Source organism: Xenia sp. Carnegie-2017, unplaced genomic scaffold (assembly GCF_021976095.1).
Source record: "Xenia sp. Carnegie-2017 unplaced genomic scaffold, XeniaSp_v1 HiC_scaffold_24, whole genome shotgun sequence".
NCBI lineage: Eukaryota > Metazoa > Cnidaria > Anthozoa > Malacalcyonacea > Xeniidae > Xenia > Xenia sp. Carnegie-2017.
The window spans coordinates 4483598-4492474 of record NW_025813487.1 but is presented as its reverse complement, the minus strand read 5'-3'; the positions used below and the strand labels follow the sequence as shown (position 1 = coordinate 4492474).

At 36.3% G+C, this 8877-nt stretch overlaps 1 protein-coding gene across 1 annotated transcript; it reads left to right on the top strand.

Moving 5' to 3' along the window:
• Positions 1 to 670: 670 nt before the first annotated feature.
• LOC124451188 (putative Polycomb group protein ASXL2) lies at positions 671 to 8796 on the top strand. Its single transcript, XM_047001813.1, has 15 exons — positions 671 to 840; positions 917 to 1002; positions 1096 to 1216; positions 1516 to 1567; positions 1656 to 1781; positions 4056 to 4327; positions 4931 to 5050; positions 5128 to 5155; positions 5225 to 5304; positions 5381 to 5490; positions 5696 to 5769; positions 5918 to 5991; positions 6164 to 6195; positions 7156 to 7646; positions 8456 to 8796. Exons 1-15 carry the CDS (start codon positions 775 to 777, stop codon positions 8746 to 8748), a joined length of 2025 nt encoding a protein of 674 aa, XP_046857769.1. The 5' UTR covers positions 671 to 774; the 3' UTR covers positions 8749 to 8796.
• The last annotated feature ends 81 nt before the right edge of the window (positions 8797 to 8877 follow it).

The following is an 8877-nucleotide window of genomic DNA, read 5'->3' as shown; positions in this document are numbered from 1 at the left end:
AATTATTTCTATTTCCGTTTGCTCAATTCGTCGAAAACTTTAATTACAACTTCAAAGGCAAAAGTTAACGCGACATATAATACAAATTATCAGCATTTATGACGTAGACCATGAACTAAATTGGAAAATCAAACATTCTTTAATATGTTATAGAGCTGCAAAGAAAAAATTAATAAAAATACCTGAAGAAATTAACGATTTCTGTAATGAAAAATATTTTATTAATTGTTGGTGGCTTGCATTTGCATGGGGAAAGAGCGCATACTCTAACGCCGCTGGTCAGTAAATATCAAAGTAGTGGGCTCATATTTAGAAAATGGACGAAAGACATCAAAAAGCAAAATATCTACATTTATGAGTTTTTGCCCAGTTATTTTGTGATGTTGGATGAATTTTCTGATCTATCCTTGGGTTAAAAGCTTTGATGTAAAATATCTCCTGAATTCATACAGTTCTAGTATTGACTGCTATACCAAGTGTATTCGTCTTTTACTACTAAAAAAATTTTATTTGTGCTTTTGTGAATGAGTATACCTTATTAAGCAAAAACTATCACATTTTGAAGCATTATGTGTACTAAAACTCTAGAACTATTGGGGTGGATGACTACCGTCATGTCAGTTTGAGGGATGGAAGCAAGTGAAAGTCAATCAGGCTTCATCTATGTATAATATTATCATAAACCGGAACGATGTTAATTTTGTATCCTTACTTTTATCTATTTTTATGGGAAATGTCTAATAATACTTTACTGCATGCGAACTGAGCCAGTCAATGGAAAAATTAGGGATGGATAAGTCTAAAAAGAAAGGAATTACTTGGGGCGAAGCGGCGAAAATTGTAAATAACAACATCTTATATCTACGTTGAATTTCCAGGAGTTGATGTACATAAACTTGAATTCTTTGCTTTTAAGGTTCTGGAGAATGCAAAGAAACCCTTGAATCATAAGGAGATACTAAATGCAATCCTCGATCAAAAGCTGAAAGAGGTCTCTTTAAAGTAAGTCAGTTTGAAGAGCAATTCATATAAATTATGAATAGAAAATGACATGGATGGCTTGACGCAACCGACTGACATCCTACTATGATGTAGATTTTCGCAAGCTCTGGCCTGTCTTAATGCAATGCTTCATGCGAACTCGAGGACACCAGCTTCTCTTTTTGCCAAAGTAACGGGTAAAACTAATGGAAGAGGAACTTGTTATCAACTAAATGTAAGTCACATGATGTAGTGCTATTAACCATTTAACTAAAATACATGGAATGCGACTAAAATACACGAAAGATTACACCCAGACAAGCATGTGGTGTGTTTCGAGATTACCTCGTGGACGGAGTGAAAATTGATTGAAATACACACATGTATCTAGGTGTAATCTCACATGGCTGGGTGTGAGATTTGGCTTCAAAAAATTATCAGGCTTTTCTATTACAGTTAGCATTCCATGTGTTTTAGTTCAATGCTGTTAACTGACCTGTATAAGTAAGCTCATTAACTCTACCAAATTTCTAGAAAAAGCACCAAGATAGTGTTGAATCTTCAGAATCCGAGACTGATTCCCCAGGTGTGTTGCACAAATCATTTCACCACTTGCTAACGCTTCAAACTCACTCAAAAACTATTGATACTTGATTGTTGAATGTTCTATTTAGATTCAAGTTCCAACGAGGGTGATATTAAGGTCGAAGAAAAGGAAGAAAGTCCTTCCCAAGTTTCATCAGAAAGCTCGTCCCAAAACAGTAACATTTCACCATCAGGATCATTGCCACCAATTAGCAGTAATGTTGTTACTTCAGATTACTTTTTTAAACATAGTAATTCAGAGTTTTCTTAAGGTTACCATGAGCATGTGTAATGGTTACCATGAGCATGTGTAATGGTTAGCATGATCATGTGTTTGTTACCATGAGCATGAGCATGTGTAATGGTTAGCATGAGCATGTGTAATGGTTAGCATGAGCATGTGTGACTGTTACCTTGAGCATGTGTGGTTACCATGAGCATGTGTAATGGTTACCATGAGCATGTGTAATGGTTAGCATGAGCATGTGTGACTGTTACCTTGAGCATGTGTGACGGTTACCATGAGCATGAGCATGTGTAATGGTTAGCATGAGCATGTGTAATGGTTAGCATGAGCATGTGTAATGGTTAGCATGCATGTAATGGTTAGCATGATGTGTAATGGTTACCATGAGCATGTGTAATGCATGAGCATATGTAATGGTTAGCATGAGCATGTGTGATTACCATGAGCATGAGCATGTGTAATGGTTAGCATGAGCATGTAATGGTTATCATGAGCATGTGTAATGGTTAGCATGAGCGTGTAATGGTTAGCATGATCATGTGTGATTACCATGAGCATGAGCATGTTAATGGTTATGAGCATAATGTAATGGTTATGAGCATGTAATGGTTAGCATGAGCATGTGTAATGGTTAGCATGAGCATGTGTAATGGTTAGCATGAGCATGTGTAATGGTTACCATGAGCATGTGTAATGGTTAGCATGAGCATGTGTAATGGTTAGCATGAGCATGTGTAATGGTTAGCATGAGCATGTGTAATGGTTACCATGAGCATATGTAATGGTTACCATGAGCATGAGCATGTGTAATGGTTAGCATGAGCATGTGTAATGGTTATCATGAGCATGTGTAATGGTTAGCATGAGCATGTGTAATGGTTAGCATGAGCATGTGTAATGGTTACCATGAGCATGTGTAATGGTTAGCATGAGCATGTGTGACTGTTACCATGAGCATGAGCATGTGTAATGGTTAGCATGAGCATGTAATGGTTAGCATGAGCATGTAATGGTTACCATGAGCGTGTAATGGTTGCATGAGCATGTGTGACTGTTACCTGAGCATGTGATGTTACCATGAGCATGAGCATGTGATTTTACCATGAGCATGAGCATGTGTAATGGTTACCATGAGCATGTGTAATGGTTAGCATGAGCATGTGTGGCTGCCACCATGAGCATGAGCATGTGATCGGTTACCATGAGCATGAGCATGTGTAATGGTTACCATGAGCATGTGTGACGGTTACCATGAGCATGAGCATGTGTAATGGTTAGCATGAGCATGTGTAATGGTTAGCATAAGCATGTGTAATGGTTAGCATGAGCATGTGTAATGGTTAGCATGTGTAATGGTGAGCACGAGCATGTGTAATGGTTAGCATGAGCATGTGTGACTGTTACCTTGAGCATGTGTGACGGTTACCATGAGCATGTGTAATGGTTAGCATGAGCATGAGCATGTGTGACGGTTGCCATGAGCATGAGCATGAACGATGTTGGCTGATGAATATGCAATGATTTTAGGGGAAAATTGTTATAATTATTATTCTTATTATCAATCTTTACGGAGGATAAGACATTCAGTGTTAAAAACACTGTTTTCAAAGAGAAAGTGTTGATTGGATTGATTATGGACATTGGTTGTGGATTGGTTAAGATTATTGTGGATTGGCTAGACTTGTTTTTGGAGTGGTTGGTTTTATTAGTTGGATAAATGATGGATTGGCCAGGATTGCTGAGGATTAGATGGGTTGACTGCAAGGATGGATCCAGGAAAATTTTTCCATGCCTTATTTTATTACATTCTGTTCATTCTACATCATGACTGAGAGTTATTAATTGGAAGTGTGCTCCATCAAACACAAATCACCATTGCTTTTGTTTGACTGTTTGTTCAGCATTGTGATAATTTACAGAAACCCCCCTGCATTCCACCCTCCCCTAAACAAAGTTAGAAGGGTTGGCACCCCATTGAACCCACTCTTCGCATCCACCAATGATTGAATGTAGGTTTGCCACAATATAATTAATTATAATTAATTATAATTCGTGATAATAAATTATAATAAATTATAATTTGTGATAATGAATTATTATAAATTATAATTAATTATAATTTATTATAATTATAATTATTTTGTTGGACGTGTTGTTGTTTATTGTGGATTAACAGCATCTTCGTTAAGTCTGATATTTCATTTGAATACTTCAATTCACGAAACAATAATTTTCTTTACAGTTATGTTGGGATCTTACCAAAACAGGACGGGTTCAACTTCAGTTGCCTCATCCCTCGAATGTGCGATTGCCAATTCACGTCTAAGTAGCCTGATAGCGCCATCGTCTGATAGTCCTCCCGCTGGCTCTTCAATGGCCAAGAAAAGACGGATTAAACCTTGTTTTCGAGATGGCTCATCTTCAAAGAAAGGAAGGGTCACTTTTAAATTGGATGATGAAAAGAAAGATAGTGAGAATTCTAGGGAACGAATACCTGTGAAAACCAAAGCTGAAGTAGGTTTCCCGTTAGTCTATGTATGTAGTGATGAATGAACAACAGAGAACAAGAACAGTCTTTACACTATCTAAAATATATAAGAAATAAGATAACGTCTGTCAGCGAAGGTAGTAATGAATGAACAACAAAGAACGAGAACAGTCTTTACACTATCTAAAATATATAAGAAATAAGATAACGTTTGTCAGTGTAAGTAGTGATGAATGAACAACAGAGAACGAGAACAGTCTTTACACTATCTAAAATATATAAGAAATAAGATAACGTATGTCAGTGTAGATAGTGATGAATGAACAACAGAGAACAAGAACAGTCTTTACACTATCTAAAATATATAAGAAATAAGATAACGTGTGTCAGTGTAGATAGTGATGAATGAACAACAGAGAACAAGAACAGTCTTTACACTATCTAAAATATGTAAGCAATAAGATAACGTATGTCAGTGTAGATAGTGATGAATGAACAACAGAGAACAAGAACAGTCTTTACACTATCTAAAATATATAAGAAATAAGATAACGTGTGTCAGTGTAGGTAGTGATGAATGAACAACAGAGAACGAGAACAGTCATTGTAGTTTCATTATATCTTTCCAGTTAAAATACATGGGTGATGACAATTCTGGTGTATCTCAAAACTTTATCCCTCCTATCCTACGACCACCCATGTACCCCACACATACCGTGGTCAAGAACTCGTCATCAGGATATTTCGGAGTAAGACACGATTTCCATTTTCTTGAACGAGCACAAATTTTCGACAACCATAATGAATTCGCATGTTTCTCTTACAGCAAAAACGCTACAAGAAAATGAGTGTCGGTTGGTATATTTTATTCTGTGATGAACTCAAAAAAACCGACTTTGAAATCTTTTCTTTTTGTTATTCAGCTGCTCAAATGAAACGCTCGAAAGAAGGTCAAGTCGACCTCGTGTCGCCCGACTCTATTTTATCCAAAATAAACGGCAGAGTAAGACGTTCTAAACCACACTTTAAACGAAAACTACAGCGATAGTTGAAAGTCTTTGCCGTTCTTTTTTTTTTAGACGCTGTTCAACTTCGAAACATTTAATCTTCTCCCGAAACTTTACCAGTATCATTTGGTGAAACTTTTACCACAAATCGATCAAGAAACTGACGAAAAGGGTGAATTGAAGTAAGTCCACAATACTGATGAAGATATATATTCCACGAAAAAAAAACACTCACACAGAATTCAAACTATAAAAATGGTTGTTTCATAAGTCATTACGTTTACGAGGTGGAAATCTTCGCCTTTGTCTTCATGGACATAAAATAGTTTGCTTTCATTCTAAATTTGTTGTATTCTTAAATATATTTTCACTGATTTTCTATTTCAGACCAACCAACACAGCATTCAGCAACGAATTTTTCACTAGTGCTTTTGATTCTTGGAAGGAACGTCTGAGCGAAGGCAAGTTTTAGTGAAGTGCTTTTCTTTGCGATAACTCCAATCTGAACGAAGCGCAAAGTGCTCGAAACCTCTCAATTCATCTTTTAAGATAGTATTTTGTTAATGTTTTATGTAATATACTTGAGCGTGTTCTCTCTGCGAAATTCAGGCGAGTTTACTCAAGAAATGAATCAGAAGATACAACTGGAACAAGATAGAAAATTTAACCAAGATCCTTGGAAGGTAGCTATATTTAATGGTGAAAGGAACACTCACGCGTTCTTTTACATGCTGAAGTTCATAAAATTTTGTCCATCGTAGTTTTTATCTTACATACTGTACAACAAATCAGTTTACATCGCATCAATTGAACCAGTCTGAAACTCAATGCTAATCTTTTTTTATTACTTTTTAGATAAAGCATTTTGAGTCAGTATGGGGAGAAAAGTAAGAATTTATATACATATTATTTTTCTAGTAAATTCGTTGCTCCTGTGTAAAATTATACAAGTGAATAGTTAACGTATAATTAATGTGTGGTTATTTAAGCGCCATAATTATTTAAGAACATTGGTTTGTCGAAAGAGGGTGCCTTGAATAAACCGAGATTGAGATTTGGTGTTTGAGAGATTATAGCATCCGAAAGAATGTTTTATGCAGTGCGGTGTTTTCAATATAAATGTAGATATGATCTTCGCACTTTGTTGGACAATTTAAGCAATTGTCTCATGAAGACTTATCCCGTTGAGTCACCTGAATTTTTCAGGTTCATGAGACAATTGCTTAAATTGTCCAACAAAGTGCGAAGATCATATTTACATTTATATTTAGATTATAGCATCAAGGCCTTAATAACCGAGCTCGAAGTCTTTACGGGGAAATTTATGATATTTCTCAGTAAAGACCGAGAAAGCGTGGTTATTAAAAGGTTTATTATATGGCATTATTTGACCTTAAACGAAGCTTGCTTTCTTTCTCGTCCATGCTGTTTTACGGGTCGATTTTGACTTTTCTACTTTTCGTCCATAAAAAAATAAATCGTTTCAAATTGTATCGTCTGGATAGTTAAACTGCTTTCCAAGTGTTTTTCTTTCGAATCGCGTTCTCAAATGTTTTTTTTTGCGTTTTGCTGTTTGCTTTACGAAGTTTGTTTATATTTGACTGTAAAATTATGCGTTTTGGACAGTGGTCGATTACGGGAAAATTATGGACCGTCAAAAATGTTTCTAAGCCAATCAAAGCGCGCCATTATATGGCGTAATACGGCCTACACCCGTTTGCGGGTGTTTAAATTAAACGAACCTGGATCAAAATTGGATTGATTTGTTTGAGTGAAGATAGTTTCATGAATTTAAAGTATTTTTCGCGTGTGTCAAATATGTGATAGCTCGATGTATCTCTTTGAAGGTTACAGGAAAGTACAAGATACACATCACCAGTTGTAAGGAGCCATCACATCATGGAACAGGTAAGAGTTGAATGGGACAAAGAACAAGAATTAATTGCCAAGGAAAAGGAAGAAAAAGAAAGACTTGCCGAGGAGAAGGAGAAAGAATCAAAAGAGTCGCGAGAAAACACGGATTTAAGCGCTCCGAATAAAATACAGAAAAACGCAACGGGAAAAAATGTTCCATCCAAACAAAATGCAGCCTTAGTACGCCAACAGAAACTCGCTAAGGCGAAAAGTGTTTCGAATAAAGCTCTCAAAGATACCAAGTCGTTGAAAGGTACCGCGAAGAGCGTAGCGAAGAATGGGACCGAGCAAAACGGTAAGGGGAAGTCACGACCTAAAGCAAAACAGACCAAAGGGAAAAGCGAGATAAATGCAAACGACGAATCCTCGGAGGTAACAAGTGAGGAAACTACCAGCTTGGTTGAAAACGACAAATCATTAGCAGGTATGACGAATTTTACATAGCGCTCAAAAGCCTAAGTTCTATAGTTGGGTAATTATTTGAAACAGAGCCTGCATGGGGAAGATTCAAAACTACTTGTATAAAATGTTATGATATGATAGTCGGATTCAGTTTAAATTAGGATTATTGGATTTAAGGTTTACGTTTTTAACGGTTCACAATGTTAGGTAGAGGCGTAGAAGTCTTTGCACATTTCCGTTTAGTGGCTCCCACACTTGCGTTTATATCTCTGAGAAGGATAGTGAGAAACTATAAAAGCATACGTTATCATATACAGTGATTTAAGCTTACCCCAGCCATGAACAAATACCATGAAAAAAGCCTCGCATTTAATGGTCCACTAATCTGGAACTTATTACCTATTGATCTCAGAGAATCATGCTCTCTAAAGTCTTTTCAAAACAGAATCGCTGCTGACTTTCCCAAATAATTTCGTGATATTTAATTGTAATTACTAACTTTCTAGTCTATAGAACGTAATTTAATGTTTTAGGAACTGTACTTTGTTAATTTAGTATTCTTGTTAAAATTCATTTCTGTAAACTTTGCGCACGCTCCATGTGGAAAACAACTCACTTGTTGGCAATGGTTAGCGTGTTGAAATAAAATTATTCATTCATTCATTCATTTGGACACAAGAAAAATGTTATTCTTTGTAAGGTCTTGATCATTGTCAATGCTTAGAATAACTACAGAATTACATTGTGTATGTCGTACATAAAAACTGTGCATGCCAAGTTTACTGAAAGTTATACAGATGCGTTTAAGACCGATGTTTCCATTCCTTGTAGATACGGAACCTATTCAACCTTCACTTTCTGAGGCGAGCGACGTATCAGAGCCGACACCGACAACGTTTTTGGACACTGGTCAGCGCACAACAGCGAAAGAAAAACCGAACAAAAAGTCAAGTAACAGTAAGAAAAAGAAAGACGAACCATCGAAAACGATAAACAGTGCGCATGCCTTAAATTTGCCGTGTTTGTGTATTTTGAAACCAATGGTTAAATGTCTTCGTTGCGGGGCGTTTTGTCATTCAGACTGTATTAATCCGATGTCATTGTGTACTGTTTGTGCGGCTTAAAGAATTTGTTTGTGAGTAGAATGAATTGAATTATTTTTAAATGCCAAATGAATGTCGTCTCTGCTTGGTAAATGTCGGGAAGCTATAAAATAGTCTTTCTTGTACGTTATTTATAAACTTTTCTTCCAT

Bases quoted from the DNA above. Each gene is read 5' to 3' on its own strand.
- LOC124451188 (XM_047001813.1), top strand. From the start codon at position 775: ATGGAAAAATTAGGGATGGATAAGTCTAAAAAGAAAGGAATTACTTGG. The intron at 1,782-4,055 runs GTAATGTTGTTA...TTTTCTTTACAG, and splicing joins ATCATTGCCACCAATTAGCA to TTATGTTGGGATCTTACCAA. The intron at 7,647-8,455 runs GTATGACGAATT...CATTCCTTGTAG, and splicing joins AAACGACAAATCATTAGCAG to ATACGGAACCTATTCAACCT.